This window comes from Pectinophora gossypiella, chromosome 26 (assembly GCF_024362695.1).
Source record: "Pectinophora gossypiella chromosome 26, ilPecGoss1.1, whole genome shotgun sequence".
Classification (NCBI taxonomy): Eukaryota; Metazoa; Arthropoda; class Insecta; order Lepidoptera; family Gelechiidae; genus Pectinophora; species Pectinophora gossypiella.
In genome coordinates, this window is record NC_065429.1 from 5822791 (window position 1) to 5848177 (window position 25387).

Here is a 25387-nt window from a genome sequence, read left to right on the forward strand (position 1 = left end):
AATAAGTACATATATCTATCTCAACTAATCTATCCTTCATAAAACTTCACAAAAGATCGTGTCACACTCAATAATTTCTTCCACGGGTTCTGTGGAAGAAATTCCCTTATTTATTTTCGTAAATCAATTCAAAATTTTCCGTGGTGTGAAAATAAAATAAAATGGTGTTGACTGCCGACATTCATTTGCCTGAAGAGTCTGAATTGACCGTTCCTGAGATCAATTTATCTACAGCAACTTTGAGAGCTGGATCGTTTCATCTCGGAAAATATTGTGAACATGCTAATAATGTAAGTAATGTCTTTATTATAACCTTTAGATGCTTAAATATAATATTTAACCCTTTGCAATGGTGTAAATATTTAGTTGCGGGTACTAAATTGATTGCATAATCACAAAAAAAGAGGTTATGTTTTTGTATCGTATTTTCTGTTTTTTTTTTTATCCTTACTAGAGTAGTAGGTCATATTATAAAAACAGTCTAAATATATCTATGTACTTTTAATTATATCTTTGTGTAGTAAACCTTAGTCATGTCACACACAAAAATGATATAATAATTTTTTCTTATATCATTTTCTGATTGGTCTAACACTGGTCTTTAAGATACAAGAGATAAATCTTAGTTTAATCAACAGGGTCAAAATATACCTAGATTTTAAATCTATATACATAAATAGTAAACTTATTTTAAATTATTTTTGGTCACAAACAATTTTTTTTTAGTTTTTACAATTTTCTTTTTTCTTCTGGCTTCCGCGGCTAGTGATGCGCCAATGAGTTTTTACATTTATTTATGAAAAGAAAATATGGATTCTTATATCAAAAGAATTAGTTATAATTCTGGAATGACACTTATTAGACAATTTTCAACAAGTGTCGAAGTGAAGTGACCAAGATTCATTCTGGATTTATAATTGCTTGGATCTTTGATTTTTCAAATGGATTCATTATGGTAATATTCTTTTTTATCTGTAGTGAGGATTTTTTAACACAAATTAATCACATCCTTTTGTATTATAGATAAGTATATTCTAATATTATTATTCGAGTTTCCTGTTTAATTTTAAATCCTATTCTGTTTTGTGATATTATATTTTCCTTTCTTTTGCTAAATGATATTAAACTATAGCAGATACCTATTTACAACATCCTATTTATTATATTCATTTTTATTTTTTTAGACTCTCATATTTATTTTTTATTCCATTTACCTGATCCTATTTTTCTATAAATTTCCTTTCCCGAATGTTATTTACTTCCTTTTAGTTTCCCAATCTTTTAAAACTTGACATTGGCACAAAGCAACACTAGTGCCATTACAAAAAAAAAAAATATTATTATTTTGTATTTTTTTTAAAACAATTGAGTGTACCTTATTCATGGTCAATACAAGGTGTTAGTAACATCGTAACAAATACTGAAGGGGATGATTCAGACCATGTTTCTGAGTTGATACCAAGTGGAATTTTCTGTCGCAAAATATGGAACTAAAATTTTCATGAATTTTCTGTATGTATAACCTTGTTTCATTTAACATAATATTATCAGAAAAAAATGGATCTATTAAAGTTTTTTATACTATTTATTATTATTTGCAACAATCATTTATCAATTGTTGAATAACGAAATGGGTCGTAATTATAGTAATCTTTTTTTAATTGAATCTATTGTCGGAAATCTTTCAGGAATTCATGCTCTGCCGCTTCGAGGAGCAGGACCCTCGCAAGTGCCTCAACGAGGGCAAGGTGGTTACGGCATGCACAATGGAGTTCTTCCAGAAAGTCAAGAGGGCCTGCCTCGACGAGTTCAACCAGTATGCCAACTGCGTAGATAAGAGCTCCGGAGACTATAGTTTTAAATTGTAAGTTGTAAGATTAACCAAATCAGTTGTCTTAAAAGATGGCTTCTTCTTTTTTTTGACGTTACTTAGTGTAGATTTAGAAATTTGTTTTGTTAGAATTTTTTTTTCTCTCTCTAACTTGCGAGCGGTCTAAGCCTCTATCGTCGGTTAGAAAATATCCTATTTTGTTTAAAACGTCAAGGATATATCCATTGGTCAGAGTTTATCTATTAAAATGATTGAATGTTTCCAGCTGCCGCAAAACCCAGGGCACCTACGACAAATGCATGCTAGAGAAGTTGAACCTGGAGAGGCCTGGCTTCGGATACTTCACTGAGGCTCGCGTGCACAGCACTAACAGGTAACATAAAATAGCCTATATACGTCCCACTGCTGGGCACAAGCCTCCCCTTAACCGGAGAAGGTATGGGCCATACTCCACCACACTGCTCCACTGCGGGTTGGTGGAAGTGTTTTTCCAGCTCTCCGAAGCACGGAATCATTTTACTTTTTCGTACAAGCCGGTGATTCAAGCCTGCAATGTCCTGACCAAACAGAGGACACATACACACACCAACAACTCACACACATCTCATACACACACACACACAACCCACACACACTCACGCGCGCGCACACACCCACAAACACACACACAGACGCGCGCGCACGCCCATTATATTGTATTATAGAATTTGCTTCGGAAGGCTCGTTAAGGCGTTGGTCCCAGTTGATGAGGTTGGTACTCCACCTCACAACCCACACAATAGTAGAAAAAAATAGAAAAACTCTTGTATTTCAGACCCAAGCCCCTGGAAGAACCAAAGGCGGTCTACCCGGATGCGACCCCGGCCATCCCAGAAGACGCCGAGAAGAAACCGCCGAGGTTCGGGTCTCGCTTCTACTGGATAACGGAGTAACGCGCGCGTCCGCGTTTGCGTTACAATTTCCATCGGGACTCGGTACTGATTTCGAGTGATTCATTCGACAAGTTCCGTTTTTTATGCTTTTTACTTTATTTAAAAAGTGTTTACTGTTTTCTATTGAAGTTTGGATTAAAACCCGGCCCTATTGTAGGAATTTCGCAATTTACGCATAAACCAGGCAAATAGTATTTTTATGTTGAAATTACTTGAATCGTGTTATAAAAGAATGACTTAAAACTACTGTTAGTATAAGCGCAACTTGTCTAATGTTTTACTTCGTATCAACATAATATTTAAAGATTTGTAGATTAATAAATTGTTAAATTTATTTTCGGATTCTCATTTTATCGTCCCTCTTTCCATGGTATAAAATAATAAAACCATGACTCTTTCTCGCCGCGACAGAGATCATCTGTCTCTTTCTGTGCAGTACTGTGAGAGAGACTCAATTGTATATCAATATTTTATGTTTATTTTTTATTTTTTTTTTAAAAGAACGTCTAGGGCCCTGTGCCGAGGTTTTTCTTGCAGCTTCTTTTCCCCGGCTATACAGGTTGTGAGAAGCTGCAGTAGTTTTAGGCGGATGAGACGTTCGTTATGTAAAAATTGACGATTCAAAGTGTAACTATGTTACCTACTGAATAAAGATATTTTTGAATTTGAAAAGTGACGGGTGACGTATGTCGAGGCGAGAAAGAGTCGCAGGCTTACGGTGCTAAGCCCGCAGGTATGCTCAATCCTATGACAAGCCGCCATTGCTAGCCATTTGATGACGTAAGTGTTACATGAGTGTTACCATTAAATTGGGATCTCCAACATTCTAAGGACTTAAATATTACTGAATTAAGCGAATTATTGACTAACGCACTTAATTACGATCACTTGTCACATTTCCGTAATTTTATCTTTCTAGAGACGTCTTCTATCGTGTGGGTTGTGAGGTGAATTACCAATCACATGAACCCTGGTGTCAGGGTTACTATTTTGCCAAAGGCCCCTGACATGACTCATGTAACCACTAGGTACTTACATCAGTAAATAGTAACCGGGACCAACGGCCTAACGTGCCTTTCGAAGCACGGATCGTTTTACTTTCGGTGACAATCAGGTGATCACCGTGTAATGTCCTAACCAAATTAGAGATCACAAAGTGATTTTTGTGATACGTCCCAACCGGGATTCGAACCCGGGACTTCCGGATCGTGAGCCCAACGCTCAACCACTGGACCACAGAGGTCGTTAACGACCTCCAGAGATGTTAAAAAAGAAACAAGAAATGATTGATAAGTATTTATTTTCTCTACAAAATAACTTATAAAATTAGTCCCAGATAATACTAAACTGAACTTTATCTATACCGGCGTATAGAGAAAAACAATTTTCACAAATATAATTGTAGGAATGTTTATCTAAGCCTATCTTATATAAGGAAAAACCTTCTTCTATTTTTTCACTGACTACTATCCAACCACTAGTTTTTAACTTTGGGTTGTACAATTCTAACATCGAAAAGCATTTCTGCAAATCCACTTTGATAAAACTATTAATTTTCATTGCCATTTTACGGATATTCCAGTCTAAATAGTCTGTATCTACAATTTTTACGCTGGCAACACCGATAACTTTTTTCAGCCAGATAAAACTTTTTTCGCTGTGGCAACTGTAGATTAACCCGCCATTTTTAACGCCATGACACTTTAGAAGCGGCAAGGCGTTTTCGTTAATACTATTTGAGATCAATGTTTGTACTTGTTTTACTAAATCTAATGTTATTTCTCTGTTGTCCACGGAGATAATACTAATATATTTTTCGTATTTACATTTTTTGGGTTTTTGGCTGCATGTGGAGCCGGAGCGAGATCGCTTGCTTGAAGTGAAACTACCGTTATTTTCCCCATTTTCTGAATCAGATTCGCTCATAAGCTTGACTAGATCTTGCAAAGAAAGCGTAAGTCCGTTTCTATCTTTAATGACATCATGGTTATTATTCACTTCAACTTTATCTACGCCATTATCATCCGTAAGTTCTTGACCATCATTATTATCATCCATAAGTGTTTGTTTAACATTCTCTATGTGTAAATATGTAGTTAATTCGCTAGCATTTTCTTGCTCAAGCATATTCAGCAACATAGAATCATTGCTAACATCTAAAGATAAACTATCTTTGGTAGTTTCATGGTCTTGCATGATGTCATCTAAACGACTATCTTTCTCAGTCTCTTGCGTTTTGTTAGTGATAGGTTCATCATCACCATTTATAGAAATGATATCATGATTCTCTGATATGATGAGGACGTCGTCGTCACTATCACCAATATCACCATCACGGTTGAGAATATCATCACCGTTGATATTTTCATTACTATGTACAATTCTTTCAACAATATCATCATCATGGTTGAGAATATTATCACCGTTGATATTTTCATTACTATGTACAATTCTTTCACCAATATCATCATCATGGTTGAGAATATTATCACCAGTGGTGATATTTTCATCACAATGTACAATGCTATCATGGACGTTACCATCACTATGCATTACATCATCAACATCGTTATCACGATTGAGAATATTATCACCGTTGATATTTCCATCACCAATATTATCATAATCGAGATTCGCGGCGTCACCTTGGAACATGATGACATTATTTTTGTATATTATAGTGTTTTTAATGTCTGCTGACTTTGGTGGAGGGAGGCTTAAAGCAGAGTTGATGAATCGTTTCCGATAGAACTTCTTCTGAAGGGTGACTTTCCTGGAAAAGGATATGATAAGAACATCACAATATAAGCTCACGACTATACTCCAATTGGGGTAGTCACAGGTACATTCATCGCAAGGACTACGTACCCACCTACGTACCCACACCTCACGGAGCTTTCTGTTAGAGATAGTGAGATAGGTGGTGAGCCGTATCGCCGACCGCGGCTTATGCTGAGTGAGGCCCTTTTATAAAGGACACCACCACCATCGTTGACCAGTCCATACACTCAATTATTTGTATTTCTCGTGTAAGTTGTTTTTATTATGTGTTTTGATTGTAAGTTATGTGTTGCCTCCGTGTTTTATATTATTTGTTTTATATTTGTTACTGTGGTGTCCCTTTATAATAAGCGTTTCTTTCTTTCTTTTCTTTCTTAATGGTCGAGACAACTGTGTTAGTGAAAACTGGGGGATTAAAAAGGCCGCGAATTCATCTAAGAAAGCAATTGGACATTTGATTTGATTTTGTCTGATTGTTGAATTTTTAGTTCTGTGCAATAAAGTATATTTGATCTTTGATCTTTGACATTTGCGTATATAAATGTAAGTGCGCAGTGTCAAGTTTTCAGCATAGCTGGGCATTAACTCGTTAATCCGTTAATCGTTAATTAACGAAGTTAACATTTTGATTAACGGATTAACTTTTAAGTTAACTTTTAAAAATGTTAACGGACACGTTAACTTCCGTTAATATGCAGAAGTCCGTTAATCGTTAATCCAATGCCTACTATTTACCACACGGCACCACGGCGCGGCGCGAAATACAGGTTCAGACAAGTATGAAACGAAACGTATGACAGCCAGCAGTTGAGTGGACGCAGTAAAAAAGTGTATGAAAAAAAAGTAGAAGATACCTTACGACAAGAAGCAGTGGAAAATTCGAAAGACAGAGATAGTTTAAGTGGCGGTGGGAGCAATGCGAGTAACAACGATGATGACGACGAAGACTTTTTCAGTTCTGTCACTCAGTCTAAGGAAAACCCAAAGAGCTCCAACTCTTTACAGAGTAAAGCGTAATGTCCATGGACATGGAATCAAAAGACTCGTTCAACGAACAGATATTCATAAATGTATTCATTAAATACAATACTGCTCAAGCACTAATACTGTTCAAGCGCTGCAGTTGAACGTCTGTTTTCCACGGACATTTTAACACCAAAAAGAGCCTCAGATGTCTTCGACATGTCATGAAGGGGAATATGCACCTTATGCCCGACAAAGTACTTTGTTTTATTTCTAACCTGTTAACTTCCAGAACCTAAACCAACAAGTTTTATAAGTTCACTAACGCAACGCAATAAATATGCAATTTTACACATACCTATTAACGGATTAACGATTAACGTTAACTTGCGTTAATTCTTCCGAAATGTAACGTTTTAACGTTTAACGAAGCTAACTTTTTTTGTAGCGGATTAACGATTAACGAAGTTAACTATTTGATTAACGGTGCCCAGCTATGCTTTTCAGCCGCCCAGTTTTCACTAACACAGTTGGCTCGACTGTTATAGATAGCGATACGGCTCAACACCTATTACCGGGGTTGTTCTCTATGGAGATAGGCAGTCTGCGACCTGATTACCAAAACACATTACTAAATCTATCTCTTCTATCGTGTGGGTTCAGCGCAGTCTTAAACTAGGCTGGGGCCCTTGGGCACACAAGAATTTGAGGCCCTTTTTGAAAGTAAAAAAGCGACTTGGAAAGTAAAAAAACGAAAAACACTTACATATTTTACTAAGTACCTATGAACCCATTAATCAAATACAGCCATGGGTTTTTTGGTTTTTGGAAAAGTCGCAGTCATCGATAATATAATGGCGTTGTATATGATATGCCTTGTAAATCTAACCTTCTGATAAGATTCCTGATTTGTGAAAAAAGTGTAATGTGTCCGACAAAAATGTTTTGAGAATACATGCGTGAGAGAAATTGTGGATCCTTCGGGGCCCAACGAGAATGGGGGCTCTGGGCACGGGCCCCGTGTGCCCTTATGGTGTGGGTTGTGAGGTGGAGTACCAACCTCATCAACCCTGGTGTCAGGGTTACCAAGGACCCCCAAAGGTTAAATCTATAAAAATCTATTAGTAATTCATTGCGATTGATGTACAGTCATGAGCAATATAATGTACCCACTTTAGGACTCTGTCGCACTAACATATTTGACATTTAGTGAGACTTACAGTTCAATTAGTCAAAAAAGTTAATGTGACATGGTACCAAAGTGTATACATATTAATGCTCGTGACCGTACCTCAGGCCACACTTAAGAACTTTACTCACTGTCCATTGATGTCCACAATCAAGAAGCAGTCTGCCATCTGCCTGATCTCATTGAACAACTTGTCTTCGACGCCGCCATATTTGCTCTTCACCACCCTCTGGTTCACGTCCAATATTACATTCTGTATAAAAGCCCTTTGCTTTGTGTTCAAAACGTAATCGAATTGGTATTCCGCTGGAAAATAAAATGGGATATTCACAAGTATTTATACTACCTGAGTACTCAGTGGCGCAGCGGTAAACGCGCTCGGTCTGCGATTGTTGAAGTTAAGCAACTTTCGCAAAGGCCGGTCATAGGACGGGTGACCACAAAAAAAAAATCATCTCGAGCTCCTCCGTGCTTCGGAAGGCACGTTAAGCCGTTGGTCCCGGCTGCATTAGCAGTCGTTAATAACCATCAATCCGCACTGGGCCCGCGTGGTGGTTTAAGGCCTAATCTCCCTATCCATCCATAGGGAAGGCCCGCGCCCCAGCAGTGGCGACGTTAATGGGCTGATGATGATACTACACCTACTAAAATGCCTTAGGAGCGTCGGTAGCCGAGTTGGCAGAACGCTTGCCTCTCTCTTTGAGGTTGCAAGTTCGAATCCAGCACAGGCCTAAACCGATGATTGCCGAATTTGTTTTCTAATTCATGTTTGGATCATAAATGATTATCACGTGCTCAGCGGTGAAGGGAATCATCGTGAGGAAACCCACTCGCTCCCTTTTCAAAACCCTGCGTCGTATGTGTCTACACTCAGCGGGATCCCCTGTCTGGGAGACATAAGAGTGATGCAGAGAATTAGATCTTCGTTGTTCCCTTTTCATACAATTTGAGGTTTTCAAGGCAAGAGTGAATAGGCACTATTTGAGTTTTTGTGTTACCCTATACAGCTTCTTAACTTCACGCGGGATCGCAGTAGTTATACGCACAAATATAATAAAAAAATAATCACCCCAGCCTAACCTGAAGATTTGACAGGTCCGATTTTTTTACAGAAGCGACTGCCTGCAGCCCAATACAGGTTAGGTCACATACCGCCGAAAATGCATTTCTAGGGAATGTGGGTTTCCTCACGATGTTTTCCTTCACCGCTGAGCACGTGATAATCATTTATGCTCCAAACAAATTCGACAATCATTGGTTTTGGTATGTGCTGGATTTTGGTATGACAATAAATAAATAAAAAAAGTATATACAAACCTATATTCTTCTCTGAAGCCACGAACTCTTTAATCTTTTCCAGATATATTATTCTGTAAGATTTGGCTTGTTTTTTCGATGTCGGCCATGTTTGTTCGCATTTGTTGAGTTGCGTTATAAGATCCGTGTTGTGATCGTATGCGTCGGATTCGATGAACAATTCCAATTTTGACTTCTTTTTTTTCTTCCCGGTTTGTATCACGACGACCTTCTTCTTTTTAAAGAGTAGCTCTCTGAAAATGTAAGATATATATCCTCGTAAGGCCCGGATTTCCAGACACAATAGTGACAATGGGATTTGGATTTTAAAAGGACTTTGGGCCTTACGACCTTATAGGGTGTTAGTGACATCATAACGAATACTGAGGGTGAATTTTCCATCGCTAAAGTGTAAATAATTTAAAAAACATAAAAAAATATGAGTTTAATTTAATAATTATGAATAATGAGCTAAAACATCCCCCTCACCTCAGTATTCGTTACGATGTCACTTACACCCCGTAAAAGTATGTACAGTCATGAGCAATATCATGTACCCACTTTAGAACCCTGTCGCACTACTATATTTGACATTTAATGAGGCTTACGGTTTAATTTATTAAAAAAGTTAATGTGACACGGTTTCAAAGTGTATATGTCACCGTAAAATTGTAAATAACGTTAGATTATAATCTATCTCGCGAGATTGTGAACTGTCGAAAAATTGTGAAACGTAATATACTGCTTACAATTTAACGTATTATTTATTCGTCAGATTATAATCTATCGAAGTGAAACCGTCAAATTGTGATACGAAACGCACCTCGCGTGCTATACCATAGAGTTACAAAACTATTAGAGTGAGCATAATGTTAATTTGGGATTCTCTTAAAATGCATAAATGTTTTTGTCATAATTTTAATTATCATAATCCTTTTTGCATAACGTTTTTTAGCATAATAGTTTTACTTTCCCATAATAACATCTAGGAATACTGGTTTGTTAGGTATAACTTATTTTTGGGATTAATAAATAGATATCTGTAGCGGCGCGCTCCGCGCACGTCCGCTAGATTATAATCTAACGTTATTTACAATTTTACGGTGACATATACATATTAGTACTCGTAACCGTAAAGGTAGCCATATATGGGTCTTAGTGACACTGTTACAAATACCGAGTGGGATGATTCAGACCATGATTCTGAGTTGATATCAAATTCATGAAAAAGTTGGTGTTTTTTTTTTAATTATTTACAGTTCCACACTTTTGCGACGGAAAATTCTACTTGATATCAACTCAGAATTATGGTCCGAAACATCCCTCAAAGTTTTCGTTACGATATCACTAACAACCTGTATATTTTACTTCAGTTAATTTTGTTTTTTTTTTTGTATTTTTTTTATGTTTTATGTATGTATGTCATCACTAAATTAAGAGCCACGCTTCTCCATTCCAGTCTATCAAAGGCCAATTCCTTCACTTCCCTATAAGACACGACGTTCACCTTCTCTTTAATCTGTTCCATGTAAACTCTTGGCCTTCCCCTTCCTCTCTTTCTTTACAATAACATAACATAAACTGCCTATATACGTCCCACTGCTGGGCACAGGCCTCCCCTCAATCAACCGGAGGGGGTATGGAGAATATTCCACCACGCTGCTCCAATGCGGGTTGGTGGAGGTGTTTTTACGGCTAATAGCCGGGACCAACGGCTTAACGTGCCCTCCGAAGCACGGAATCATCTTACTTTTTCGGACAATCAGGTGATTCAAGCCTGAAAAATCTTTACCAAACAAAGGACAGTCTCACAAAGTGATTTCGACAATGTCCCCATCGGGAATCGAACCCGGACCTCCAGATCGTGAGCCTAACAGCCTCCGTGGTCTTTACAATACAATACAAATATATTTTATTGCACCAAACTAAAAAAGAATAATTTAAAAAGACTCTTAACTAGGTACATGGCAAATGGCGGCCATATCGCTCCACTTGGTTTTTTTGTTTTTATTTGTGCATGTATGAGACATTTTATGTCTGTAACCTGTTGTGTATCATCATCACCAGCCCATTAACGTCCCCACTGCTGGGGCACGGGCCTCCCCTATGGATGGATAGGGAGATCGGGCCTGAAACCACCACGCGGGCCCAGTGCGGATTGATGGTTATTAACGACTGCTAATGCAGCCGGGACCAACGGCTTAACGTGCCCTCCGAAGCACGGAGGAGCTCGAGATGAAAACTTTTTTTTTGTGGTCACCCATCCTATGACCGGCCTTTGCGAAAGTTGCTTAACTTCAACAATCGCAGACCGAGCGCGTTTACCGCTGCGCCACCGAGCTCCTCAAGCTTGTGTATACTTATAAATATATTTTTTTAAACTACTCACTTCCCGTCCTCACTAACTTGATGTCTGAGTTGCGTGTGAGGATCCCGGATCAGCTCGAGCATGATATAGTTTACCAGCGCCATCTCCTCCGGGATCGTCAAACCGATGTTTTTCCTTTTATTAAACGCCTCCTCAGCGCCCTGAAATGATAAAAACAATAACATTCCCGGGAACGCACGTCACCGCTCATGGTACGGTCACGAGCATTAATATGTTACACTTTGGTACCATGTCACATTAACTTTTTTGACAAATTGAACTGTAACTCTCACTAAATGTCAAATATGTTAGTGCGACAGAGTCGTAAAGTGGGTACATTATATACTATACAGTAATATTCTCTTCTATCGTGTGGGTTGTGAGGTGAATTACCAACCTCATCAACCCTGGTGTCAGGGTTACTATTGAGCCGCCAAAGGCCCCTGACATGGCTCATGTAACGACTACTTACTTACATATCTAAGTAGTAACCGGAACCAACGGCTTAACGTGATTTCCGAAGCACGGATCATCTTACTTTCGGACGATCTGGTGATCAGCCAATGTCCTAACCAAACTAGGGACCACAAAGTAATTTTTGTGATATTACCCCACCGGGAATCAAACCCGGGACCTCCGGATCGTGAGCCCAGCGCAGTTATACGAGGTCTATGGACATTACCTTGACAAAGCTGCCTTCATTCTTGGTGAGGGGAGCCGGGAAAGTTATCGTGGTCTCCGATAATTCCGGTGTCCGAATGAAGGTTAACAGCTCTTGCAGAAATTTCAGCCGGAAGACCGGCCCTGACTTCTCCTTTCTTTCCTTTTTGGACGCCGGCAGAGGCTTTATGTGGCCTAACCCTGCTCCTGGGGCCTGCAAGAAATTATAATTATAAAAATACTAGCAACCCGCCCCGGCTTCGCTCGTGTGCAATGCTGAGGAAAAAAATGAAATTATTTACATCACATTAAAAACCTCAAAAATAACAGTATTTGTCCACTATTTAATGGATAATTAAAACACATAATAACGGGTTCTTACCGCGTTTAAAGCAGGGATATGAGACTCCCGATATTTCGACATTGTTGCAAGTGCCATGATCACGGGATGACAGTGGGAATCTCATATCCCTGTTTTAAACGCGGTAAGAACCCGGTATTATGTGTTTTAATTATGATAATAACCGCGTAAACTTAAAACAATAAATACATTGTTTTGTCTCCACCGGGATTCGAACCCGGGGCTTCGGGATCGTAATCCAGACGTACGGCGGGCTACCATCCTTACTTGGTTGACATACCACTAAGCGCACCAAGCGCTTCGCTTCATCCTTCATAATACGCACAGCCAAGGAATGGAATGGGCTGCCGGCGTCGGTATTTCCTGAATCTTATAACCTGGGGTCCTTTAAATCACGGGTGATTAGGCATTTTCTGGGTAAGCTCGTTCCAACGTCGATATCTTCTTCTCCTCGTGGAAGAACGAAGTCAAGAGCAAACCCATCTTAATTAAAAAAAAAAAACAGGTCTCAACCACTGGACCACAGAGGCCGTTAGTTTTTGTACTCACAAGATGTAAAGCTGGTATGATAGGTTCGATGATGCCTTCTCCACGAACGCCCAGCGCGCCACCGTCCCACCCCATACGACGCATCATTCTGGAACAACCATAATTTGTATGAAAAAGCACAGCTGTGACGTTATAGAAATTATTATTTTTCATCATTATGAAAACGGGATAACGCTAGGGAGATTTTTTTTTTTACTCAATGTAATATTACTTCAATTCGCCAGAAAAAAATAGCAGTGTTAAAAAGTATGAAAATTCCAAAAATCTTGTACTTAAATAGAAAACCATCCAAAATAATCATCTCCCTAGGCGTTATCCCGTTTTCATAATGACCAAAAAAAATAATTTCTATGACGTCACAGTGTGCTTTTTCATACAATTTCAGTAATTTCGTGTTTTGACGTTTAGTAAGAAGTAACTGATTTGACTAGTTGGAAACTAAACAATACGGATAGAAAAATACTTTAATGCACCAAAATAAAAACAATGACAAAAGACTCTTAACTAGGTACATGGCAAATGGCGGCCTTATCGCTTAAAGCGATTTGTTCCAGACATTTTTTCCCGTGACTTATTGTAGATTTGCCGCAGATGTCATTAACTATTTGGCCGGACTTCAAAACAACCATAAGTCTATTTATACATTGTTTTAAGCTTACGCGGTTATTGGCCCCGATTCCTGCAGATACCGCCTAATTTTATTTTAAGTTATATCCGTCATTTTCATATCCTTCGAAAAGGAAAGGGACGGATGATTCACAGCTCTTAATTTTAGGAAGAATGAGTAAATGAATGAATAACCCGGGCGAGTCAAAAGGTACGTCGCTGGTATGCAATCCGTTTGACGTGCTGTCTACTTAACTGTGTCGGGTTATTGACGGATGTAAAATTTTTAGACGGTTGGTTTAGATTTGTGCTTAAAATTGACGTGTGTTCCATAAATTTTATGCTTGTCGATTACCCGTCCCTTTCCTTTTCGGCGGATAAGAAAATGACAGATATAACTTAAAATAAAATTAGATGGTATTTACAGGAATTAGCACCATTATCATAATTAAAACACATAATAACTGGTTCTTACCGCGTTTAAAGTAGGGATATGAGACTCCCGATATTTCGACACATCTCGACATATATTCCGATATATCGGGAGTCTCATATCCCTATTTTAAACGCGGTAAAACCCGTTGTGTGTTTTAATAAAAAAAAAGTCAGTTTTTTTTTTTTAATAAATAAGTCTATTTAGTCAGAAAAAACTGTCTTCGATGTACTGACCTTTCAGCGCGGTCGCTCTCCAGCGGGGTAGACATGGCCTCCAGCAGCCTCCCCTTCCTCCCCGCCACCTTTTTCTTCGCCCCTCCCCCCGCGTCCGTGACGTCACTGTCCACCACCATTGCATTGTCGATCACTTGTGACCCCGCGCTTTGGAACGCTATACTTTTCGTTGGACGATTCCTGTAAGGGGTTCCGTTCCGTTCATTTTTTTATTTTATTTATTTATTTATTTGTACACAATGAAACAGACACAAGAAACATACAAAGAAAACAGATAGTACAGGCAAGCTTATCTCTAAATAAAGAGATTTCTTCCAGCTGACCTACGTGACAAAAGAGACTTTCAACGTATAATATTATATAGATAGACATACATACGCGTACAAATTATTTAGAAATCACTTAATTACTTATACTAATATAAGACACAATATTAACCTAAACCTACAAACCACATTTAAATAAATTATAATATAATATACGTATATATTTCATAAATATATGAACATATTATAAACCATCTATATTGGTTTATACAAATACACACTAATCATTCATTAATCATGTGATGTTTTTTTTGGCATTTTTATCCACATAGGCACGACATACAAATAATAATATGAATTTTAATACACATAACAAGCTCACGACTATATCCCAATGGGGTAGTCAGAGGTACATCCATCGCCAGATAAACTAACCTACACCACCTAGCTTTCTGTTACACCAACGTCATAGAATACGTCAACTCTCCGCTCCCCACCAACGGCTGAGCTAGGTTTACCTCACCCCCTCGGTCTTACTTTAGTCTTCAATCGTAAACAAACTAGGGATCACAAAGTGATTTTTGTGATATGTCCCTACCGGGATTTGAACCCGGGACCTCCACAAACCACTAGACCACGGAGGCCTTTACCCCTACTGGACATGTGCGTGTATACCTAATAAACTAAGTTATGTTTACTTACTTCGCATCACTGCTTACTGATCTCTGCCTAACAACCCTTTTCTCTTGAGGGGGTTCACTGAAAAAAAACAAACAAAATTAAAAAAATGCACGGTCAAACCAGAACAGAACATAATGATCCCGATTCCCGCAGACACCTCCTAATTTTATTTTAAGTTATACGCGTCATTTTCTTATCCGCCGAAAAGGAAAGGGACAGATTGACAGCTGTTAATATTAAAATGAATGAGTGAATGAATGAATAACGCGGGCGTATCAAATAGGCATCTCGCTGGTATGCAACCCGCTTGACGTGTGCTGTTAACTGAATTCTGTCGAATAATTGGGCAACGTAAAATTTTGAGAGGGTTGTTTAAATTTCAGCCTAAAATTGACGTGTGTTCCATAAAGTTTATGCTTGTCGATTACCCGTCCCTTTCCTTTTCAGCGGATAGGAAAATGACAGGTATAACTTAAAATAAAATCAGATGGAGTGCACTGTATTGAGTACCAATAATCATAATAATATTTACCCTGGAGAATCCTTAAATATCTCATTATTTGCTGTCTTATTCTCATCAACAGTTTTTCTGTAAATTAATATAAAACATATTAATTTAATATTGGTGCTAATTCCTGTAGACAACATCCTAATTTTATTTTAAGTTACACCTGTCATTTTATTATCCACCGAAAAGGAGAGGGACGGATGATTGACAGCTGTTAATTTTAAAATGAATGAGTGAATGAATGAATAACCCGGGCGAATAAAATACGTATCTCGATGTCATTCAACCCGTATGACGTGTGCAGTCAACTTAATTCTCTCGGAATGGCCAATATAACATTTTTACAGGGCTGATTTTTAGTGCTTAAAATTGACGTGTGTTCCATAAAGTCTATGCTTGTCGATTACCCGTCCCTTTCCTTTTCGGCGGGAAAGAAAGTGACAGGTATAAGTTAAAAATAAAATTAGATGGTGTGTACAGTCATAAGCAATATAATGGGGGCTTTAGGACTCTGTCGCACTAACATATTTAACATTTAGTGAGACTTACAGTTCAATTTGTCAAAAAAGTTAATGTGACATGGTACCAAAGTGTATACATATTAATGCTCGTGACCACACTGGAATTAGCACCTCTATTACCATAATTCGCCGATCAAATTGGCTACTTGACATTTTCCGATAAATATTTAAAAAATTACAGACATTTATTTTACCTTTAAAATTACCTTTTAAAATATTTTACTTTCTCGAATAAGCTTTATATAATAGAATAAAACATTATTTTTCGCGCGAAAACGTTTGGTCGCGCCACATTTCAACAGACAAAGAAATTGTCAAACCTTATGAAACTTTTTGCCGCAGATGGCATTAACTACTTGGCCGGACAAATGGGGAGCGCTGAAGGCTCTCACCCGGTACAACGTTTAAGACAAAAGGCCTGAGGGTGCCCAGTTGGGTCGATAGCGATAAGCGCTGATTGAGGGAAGTCGTCGACCACGGTAGCGGGGTCGGTTTCGGGGTACCTATACTTGAAACGAACTACGTAATTTTGTACTCACTTTAATTGTTCGTTACATTTTACAGTAAAAGTTGGTGTCTTGAAGAATGTTATGGTCCTGAAAGGTAAGGAATGGAACTGATCAAACACAAAATCTTTATTGCTCATATGCACAAGATACAAAACACACATAAACAGCCTATATACGTCCCACTGCTGGGCACAGGCCTCCCGTCAAATCAACCGGAGGGGGTGTGGAGCATACTCCACCACGCTGCTCCACTGCGGGTTGGTGGAGGTGTTTTTACGGCTAATAGCCGGGACCAACGGCTTAACATGCCCTCCGAAGCACGGAATCATCTTACTTTTTCGGACGATCAGGTGATTCAAGTCTGAAAAGTCCTTACCAAACAAAGGACAGTCTTACAAAGTGATTTCGACAATGTCCCCATCGGGAATCGAACCCGGACCTCCAGATCGTGAGCCTAACGCTCTAACCACTAGACCACGGGGGCTGTCTAGTGGTTACAAGGCTGCAATAGCAGCGGTATTATATAGAAAGAAAGAAACATTTATTACTCCCGGACACCACAGACACAGACAGACAGGTACATTACATTCAACACAGGACAGAAACCACACGGAAATCAATACACAGAAAAAAAATACAAAACAAAAAGAAAAACCAACCAAAATCATAAATATAATAATAACATATATAATAATAACAACAACATATAAAACATATATATATATGTCGGAGTTAGTTATGAATTAAGAAGAGAAATTGATCAAATCGGAAAATAAAATGAAGTTACATCACTACCGTCATGAAGTTGCATCGCTCCGACGTCAGGTGGCCTACGGCCAGAGCCGAGTGAAGTCAGGGAGTCACTACAGAGTCGTCGTGTCGAGCGGACGTGTACTGCCGTTCTAGTCGGGCAGTCTGCCGCGAACCATCGTCTTGAGCGGACGTGTCGAATAATTACGATCGGAACGTGGAGTGCTATAGTCGCTCACCTATAACTTGTAGGGACGTCAAGAAAGTGTGATCGGAAAAGAGCACCTAGCAAGTACGTTCACATGTCCCGATGATTCGGTCCGAATATAGGAACCATGGGTGGTGGAGGGCCCCTTCGCGCTAACGTCCTTATGCGCGCTAGATAACGAGAGACTGTATAACCGTTACGAATACCGTGACGTTGCCGTGAGTGTGTACCTTATGCTGTGACTTTATTTAATCGTGATACAAAAACTATGTGGAAGTAAATAAAATGATTGTGATACTATTGACGGCCATTATTGTCTTCTAACGCCCACCCTCCATTCCGATGATGATGTTACGACACCGACACACCCACTGTTACGACATCAGAAGCGGGATTAGTGGACTTGGATGAAGACAACGTGATGCGACGTTCACAACAAGACAATGCAAGTTTCGATTATCACAATCAGAAGGTGATTAAAGTTGTATTTTCTCAATCCAAGCAAAAAGAAATTAATCATGACACGATAATTAAGTCTCGTTAAATAACGTGTTTTGTAATCTACCGTCGTTCATCGAATCTTTTTAAACCGATTGAAAGAAAGTCGTGTGAATACGATAATACAGTGAATTCTTTTGTTTCATGTTATAACTTGCCACGTGGTTCGGCAACTGGTGGATTGCAAGCGGCGATGCAAGTGGCGCGGGCTGAGCTGTAGTCGTGTAAAGTGACTACATCACAGCAACGGCGTTATATACCAGCCGGACTTGCTGCGCCGGTGTTGTTGAAGACCTAAACCATGTCACAAGACCAGTGGTTGATCTTTTATTGGAAATTATTATAAGTCCTGGTGAGTCGTATCTGTTTTACCTGATTTGAAATATGGGAAGTTTTAATAGGATACAAACGAATATAGTGGTCGGGGTGTCGCAAAAAGGGTCCCATACAAAATTAGGACTTAGAAAATTGAAAAGAAAGTTGTCTTTTGTTAAATTTAGTTAAATTGGAAATCGTAATGAAGTGAAGTGAACATTGCGAAGTAAAATGATTTGGATTATGATTAAATGAAATAGGCTTAGAAAAAGCCCGAAACAGAGTAAATCATTAGTGAGAAAATTGGAGCAAAACATTCTAAATGATGTTCATACCAAATCAGTAATTGTGTAAGTGCGGTAATATTTCCTCAAGGTGTTGGTCGTTACATTGTGACTTTATGACTTGTGTGTGTGTGAGAGAGCCAGGGAGCTCTGTCGTTTTGTGGTCGTGGACCATGGTGGCCATCCCGGGAGGGGATGTTGTGACTCATGACTGTTTTGTAGCGTAACCGCAGTTGGGGGAGGAATATTACAGCCTGTTGTGCTTTGCAGTAGATGTGTAATGTTGGTTGATTTAATTGAGCAATGACAGCTATGATTGACCTGTTTCGGAGCAACTCTGATAGGAAGCTGCGCACTTGTAGTGTTCGGGGCTGCAGCCACTTTTGTGCTGCTCGTCTTAGAAACTACAGGTATGCGGTCGAGGCCTGGATGTCATGTTGACTTTGTATTTGGTCATGACATTGTACCTGAATCTAAGTCAAGTTGACCTCCGGTAGAATTAGTCGAACTGCACAAATTAGAAATTAGTGATATAGAAGAAATTGTGTAACGCATTGACCACTATTCTACCAACTAAAATGTAAAGTTTGTGTGCTAGCTGTGTTGAGATATCGTCACTTGGTGTAAGTGGCATGAGTTGCTGTCGCTCGATTTAGGTGGCAGCAACGACTGTGTTGAGATATCGTCACTTGGTGTAAGTGGCATGAGTTGCTGTCGCTCGATTTAGGTGGCAGTAACGACTGTGTTGGGATATCGTCACTTGGTGTAAGTGGCATGAGTTGCTGTCGCTCGATTTAGGTGGCAGCAACGACTGTGTTGAGATATCGTCACTTGGTGTAAGTGGCATGAGTTGCTACCGCTCGATTTAGGTGGTAGTGACGCCTGGTTGTGAGATATCGTCACTCAGTAGAGTGGCATGAGTTGCTACCGCTCGATTTAGGTGGTAGTGACGCCTGGTTGTGAGATATCGTCACTCAGTAGAGTGGCATGAGTTACTATCGCTCGTTTAGGTGATAGTAACGACAGACGTGTAAAGAGTAATTGGATTTTCAAGTTTGGTTGTTTATAGTGTGTGAATACTGGTCAATGGTCCGTGTATTGTTAGTTGATGATTTATCATGATGTAATGTGAGCTCATGTAGAGTCACAAGTAGAGCTCGTGTAGAGTCACAAGTAGAGCTCGTGTAGAGTCACAAGTAGAGCTCGTGTAGAGTCACGAGTAGAGCTCATGTAGAGTCACGAGTAGAGCTCGTGTAGAGTCACGAGTAGAGCTCATGTAGAGTCACAAGTAGAGCTCATGTAGAGTCCTTTATAGAGTCTCATGTTAGGTCAGGAATGACCGAGCGAACTTGGATACTGTGCTGTGGTATATTGTTTCAGATTAACACACGAGGACGTGTGTCACGCAGGATGGCCGTGTCGGAGTTAGTTATGAATTAAGAAGAGAAATTGATCAAATCGGAAAATAAAATGAAGTTACATCACTACCGTCATGAAGTTGCATCGCTCCGACGTCAGGTGGCCTACGGCCAGAGCCGAGTGAAGTCAGGGAGTCACTACAGAGTCGTCGTGTCGAGCGGACGTGTACTGCCGTTCTAGTCGGGCAGTCTGCCGCGAACCATCGTCTTGAGCGGACGTGTCGAATAATTACGATCGGAACGTGGAGTGCTATAGTCGCTCACCTATAACTTGTAGGGACGTCAAGAAAGTGTGATCGGAAAAGAGCACCTAGCAAGTACGTTCACATGTCCCGATGATTCGGTCCGAATATAGGAACCATGGGTGGTGGAGGGCCCCTTCGCGCTAACGTCCTTATGCGCGCTAGATAACGAGAGACTGTATAACCGTTACGAATACCGTGACGTTGCCGTGAGTGTGTACCTTATGCTGTGACTTTATTTAATCGTGATACAAAAACTATGTGGAAGTAAATAAAATGATTGTGATACTATTGACGGCCATTATTGTCTTCTAACGCCCACCCTCCATTCCGATGATGATGTTACGACACCGACACACCCACTGTTACGACATATATATATATTCAAATTCAAAATTCAAAAATATCTTTATTCAATAGGTAACATAGTTACACTTTGAATCTTCAATTTTACATAACGAACGTCTCATCCGCCTAAAACTATAACATTACCTGAGTCCAGTGGCCTTGTCGATCCTGCCCATGTTGAGTCTGAGCTTCCACGTCGAGGGTGACGTGTTGGCCCGAGCCAGCCTCTTCAGCAGCACCACACATGGTTCACTAAAGTACCTATACAGCTCCGAACACCGGGCTATCGCGGAGACCATCTCTAGGAACCTGTAAATATCATATTCATCATCATCATCACCAGCTTATTAACGTCCCCACTGCTGGGACATGGGCCTTCCCTATGGATGGATAGGGAGATCGAGCCTTAAATCATCACGCGGGCCCAGTGCTGATTGATGGTTATTAACGACTGCTAATGCAGCCGGGACCAACGGCTTAACGTGCCTTCCGAAGCACGGAAGAGCTCGAGATGAAAACTACCATTCAGACCATTATTCTGAGTTAATATCAAATGGAATTTTCCGTCGCATAATTTATGTTTGTTTAATTATTGTCAATTCTATACTTTTGCGATGGATCATGGTATGCTCAATCCTATGACAAGCCGCCATTGCTAGCCCATTGATGACGTAAGAGTTACCATTCAATTGGTATCTCCAACACTCCAAGGACGTAAATTTTATTATTGAAAATAAAGTGAATTACTGACTAATGTATTTAATTACTATTATTTGTCACATATACAAAAATAATTAAAACTAATCTTTTACTAAAAGTACTAAATTTCCTTGCAAAGTAAATTAAAAACATTGAACGTGGGAAATTGTTTTTTTACGAAATGGCAACGCGGGGTGGATGACATCAGCTGGGTTTATACAGCGATCTACACGAGCTCATTCCACCATCCCCCTTTTATCTTCGGACTTACAGACGGGTTCCATCCCTATTTGGTGGATATCCCAACTATTCGCACAAAGCGCTTCGCATCGTCCTTCATTATGCGCACTGTTAAGGAGTGGAATTCTCTGCCGTCTTCTGTATTTCCGAAAGCATATAACCCGGGTGCTTTCAAGGCCAGAGTGAACAGGCACCTTCTGGGCGAGCTCGCTCCATTTTAGGCCTCGTCAATGCCTTCGGGCAAGTCTGGGGCCAAGAGCAAACCCATCAAAAGTAAAAAATAACAGGGTAAGAACCCGGTATTATGATTTTTTATTTAATGTACTTACTTTCCAGCATTCTGCTGCACTTTGGGGAACTCTAAGCTGGCTGTGAGAGGATCCTTCAGGAAGTCCACTAGCTTCTGCAAAACTTCTTTCGCGAATTCATCTGTTACGGACTCTATGAGACGCTGCTTGCTTAACAGGTCCTTCTGGGCTTTGGCAGTGCGCCTCGACTCTGAGGATGTAGAGGCTGCTGATACGTTCGAGGAGTTGAGGTCCATTCTGGAAGAAGAATAAAGGCATTGTTTGGAGTTTACGCTGGTGAATTAGTTACATAACATACATTAACAGCCTATACATGTCCCACTGCTGGGCACAGGCCTCCCCTCATCAACCGGAGGAACTTCTGACATCATAACGAAAACTTTGAGGGTGACTCAGACATGATTCTGAGTTCACTGTTTGGTCAATATTACTTTAACTAACGGCTTCCGTGGTTCAGTGGTTGAGCGTTGGGCTCACGATCTGGAGGTCCCGGGTTCGAATCCCAGTGGGGACATATCACAAAAATCACTTTGTGATCCCTTGTTTGTATAGGACATTACAGGCTGATCACCTGATTGTCCAAAAGTAAGATCGTGCTTCGGCAGGCACGTTAAGCCGTTGGTCCCGGTTACTACTTACCCATGTAAGTAAGTAGTTGTTACATGAGCCATGTCAGGGGCCTTTCGCGGCTCGATAATAGCCCTGACACCAGGGTTGGTAATTCACCTCATAACCCACACGATAGAAGAGAACTGTATATTATGCTTACTGTTTCTCACTCAAAATACTGCTGTCTGTTTCAGTCCTTGGTACTTTTTGTATCGACATTCGACTGAAAAGTGAAAATATATCCTCAATACACAGTTGTTAAGTTTTAATTTATTTATTTTGTAACATTACATCTACCAACCGTAAGTTATAAAATAAAATGAATTACTTTACAGCAATAAGCGTGCCCTTATGAAAATGCGAAACAAAACGGTGCAAATGAAAAAAAAAACAACACGAAAAATCTAGTTCTAATTTTAAAAATATTATTATTCAATAAAAGAATATCATTTTTATTCATGCATTTTATTTAACTTTTTTTTATTATTGACACTGGCAGGTAAAATAACACCATCTATTAAAAAAAGGTGAACATTAAAAAATAGAAAAAAAAACCAAGCCAAACTTACACAGCCAACCTGTCCATAGTTTCAACAAAAGAGATTTTAAACTCAAACTTCTCTTTCAAGCATGCCATAACATCCTTCAATGGCGCACATAAAGACTTAAATCCAAAACCCACATTGCCATCACCATTATCCTCAGCAATTAAAGAGTAAACATATTGTGCGTGATCAAAACTCATTGCGGGGTATTCTAAATTTAGCTGGGTGTCATCTTTGAAGAATTTGAGCGTTGTGTTAAGCATTGTTAGTTTGAAGCTTGGCGCAATGTCTTGCTTTTCCCGAGATAAACTCATGTCTTCGAGCCCCGAAGCTATTGATATAGGAGAAGGAGAACCTGAGCTGCAAATATTTATTGAAAAAAAAAAAACAAATATGAAAAAAAAAATTTAAAAAAAAACCTTTTTATAGGGATTTCCAGATACAATAAACAAATGGGTGTTGAGACAAAACTCATAGTAGCATTCAAACCATGTATTAGAATAAGGTTTTAATGTAAAGTGACAAATAATTTAAAAATAAAAAAAATATTCTGTTCCTTTGAGAATTTGACTTTTTAAGAAAAAAACTTAAAACGACTTTAACGGAACTATATAGTTTTTTTTTTTAAAAAGCATAATTTAATATTACTAAACCCATCCATCTTTCCTTTTTGTCCCATTTGCGGTTGAAACGATAGGTCCTTGGGGTCCAGAAGCAAAAATGTTAAGGATCTCTCAATGCGTCTTATCGGGGCTTCGGGGGATGCTAGGGCTGGTAGTTATTTCTGTCAGAGAATTAGTCTGGCGATTCAGAGGGGTAATGCTGCCAGCCTGTTGGGCACCTTGCCCCGATGTGACGATATGTTGAGGAGCTCGGTGGCGTGAGGAGCTCGGTGGCGTGAGGAGCTCGGTGGCGTGAGGAGCTCGGTGGCGTGAGGAGCTCGGTGGCGTGAGGAGCTCGGTGGCGTAGCGGTAAACGCGCTTGGTCTGCGATTGTTGAAGTTAAGCAACTTTCGCAAAGGCCGGTCATAGGATGGGTGACCATAAAAAAAAAGTTTACATCTCGAGTTCCTCCGTGCTTCGGAAGGCACGTTAAGCCGTTGGTCCCGGCTGCATTAGCAGTCGTTAATAACCACCAATCCGCACTGGGCCCGCGTGGTGGTTTAAGGCCCGATCTCCCTATCCATCCTTGGGGAAGGCCCGTGCCCCAGCAGTGGGGACGTTAATGGGCTGGTGATGATGTTTATTAAATGATATAATATTACTGAATATAATTTAATATTTAATAAGATGGAACTCTCGGCATGTCATGGGAGAGAGCTGCAAAAGATCGCGAGGACTGGAAATCTGTTATTCAAGCTCTACATCCCAACAGGAGATAAAAGGATTAGAAGAGAGAAGAGATTAGTAAGATGGCACTCAAAAATAAGCACCAATTGCCTTGACCTAATCAAACAATCAATCAATAATTTTTATTTGCCAGAATACAATTTTATTTTGAACATTGCTCCTAATGAAAATAATAAAAAAATGCACTTGTCAAAATGAAATAAGAGTGTATTAATTTCGAGTTATTTTTACCTAAAGATGAAGAATGCTTTTTTTTTTAAGTTTTTTACATGTAGATGTCTGTTAATAATGACTTTTTATTGAGGTTATAATATGTTACTATGGATTAATTTATAACCAAAAAAAAAAAATGTTTTTACCAAGAGCTAGAAAATATAAATACTAAAATAAACTAACAGAGGTAGTTACAAATATTTATTTATGTTTTTTTTTTTGTTTGTGATCTTATGTACTTTCGAGTTAACATAGCAAATTTTGTTTTATATGTACATATGTATAGACTAAAGACATAATAATGGTTTTAATGCAAATGTGCCTCTATCTACCAAGCACAATCATAAACACTCAAAAAAATCTACATGACTTTAAAGCAAAAAGTTTCAATATTTAAAGTTTTAAATCTACATAACTTTAAAGCAAAAACTTTCAATATTTAAAGTTTAAATCAACATAACTTTAAATTTTGCTTTAATAATTAAAAATAATGCTTACCACGGCACCTTAAACTGATCACCTTGCTCTTTACTAAGATTCAGCTTTTTGTACACCAAGACACTGAAAAAAAATATATTTATTTTAGTTTATTTGGGAAACAAAAAGTTGTGTTTTCAAATAATTAAAAACTTTATTTGCTATGAATAAAAAAACAAAAAAAAGTTGAATAA

The 25387-nt window shown here is 39.1% G+C and overlaps 2 protein-coding genes across 4 annotated transcripts in view; one reads left to right on the forward strand and one right to left on the reverse strand.

Annotated features, from left to right (window-relative positions):
- The first annotated feature begins 42 nt into the window (after window positions 1–42).
- LOC126378531 (NADH dehydrogenase [ubiquinone] 1 alpha subcomplex subunit 8) lies at window positions 43–3097 on the forward strand. Its single transcript, XM_050026955.1, has 4 exons — window positions 43–290; window positions 1689–1864; window positions 2097–2204; window positions 2646–3097. The coding sequence occupies exons 1-4, from the start codon at window positions 162–164 to the stop codon at window positions 2761–2763; spliced, it is 531 nt and encodes a 176-aa protein (XP_049882912.1). The 5' UTR covers window positions 43–161; the 3' UTR covers window positions 2764–3097.
- Window positions 3098–4046: 949 nt separating this feature from the next.
- LOC126378337 (uncharacterized) overlaps window positions 4047–25387 on the reverse strand; it is a 29284-nt gene continuing 7943 nt past the window's right edge. The window contains exons 3-17 of one of the 3 annotated variants that reach the window (XM_050026590.1): window positions 25215–25277; window positions 23179–23514; window positions 22770–22832; window positions 22022–22237; window positions 20898–21062; window positions 16721–16777; window positions 15685–15741; window positions 15174–15230; window positions 14206–14385; window positions 12931–13018; window positions 12043–12234; window positions 11382–11521; window positions 9014–9246; window positions 7828–8002; window positions 4047–5536 (exon numbers count right to left, since the gene is read on the reverse strand). In XM_050026590.1, coding sequence (XP_049882547.1) covers window positions 4090–5536; window positions 7828–8002; window positions 9014–9246; window positions 11382–11521; window positions 12043–12234; window positions 12931–13018; window positions 14206–14385; window positions 15174–15230; window positions 15685–15741; window positions 16721–16777; window positions 20898–21062; window positions 22022–22237; window positions 22770–22832; window positions 23179–23514; window positions 25215–25277 — 3469 coding nt within the window. In that variant the 3' untranslated portion in view covers window positions 4047–4089. The remainder of the gene's footprint in view (window positions 5537–7827; window positions 8003–9013; window positions 9247–11381; window positions 11522–12042; window positions 12235–12930; window positions 13019–14205; window positions 14386–15173; window positions 15231–15684; window positions 15742–16720; window positions 16778–20897; window positions 21063–22021; window positions 22238–22769; window positions 22833–23178; window positions 23515–25214; window positions 25278–25387) is intronic. The other 2 variants (XM_050026591.1, XM_050026592.1) reach the window with 2 other exon arrangements.

Coding starts and splice junctions, on each gene's coding strand:
- LOC126378531 (XM_050026955.1), top strand. CDS start 162: ATGGTGTTGACTGCCGACATTCATTTGCCTGAAGAGTCTGAATTGACC. Junction 1,865..2,096: donor GGAGACTATAGTTTTAAATT/GTAAGTTGTAAG, acceptor GAATGTTTCCAG/CTGCCGCAAAACCCAGGGCA. Junction 2,205..2,645: donor CGCGTGCACAGCACTAACAG/GTAACATAAAAT, acceptor CTTGTATTTCAG/ACCCAAGCCCCTGGAAGAAC.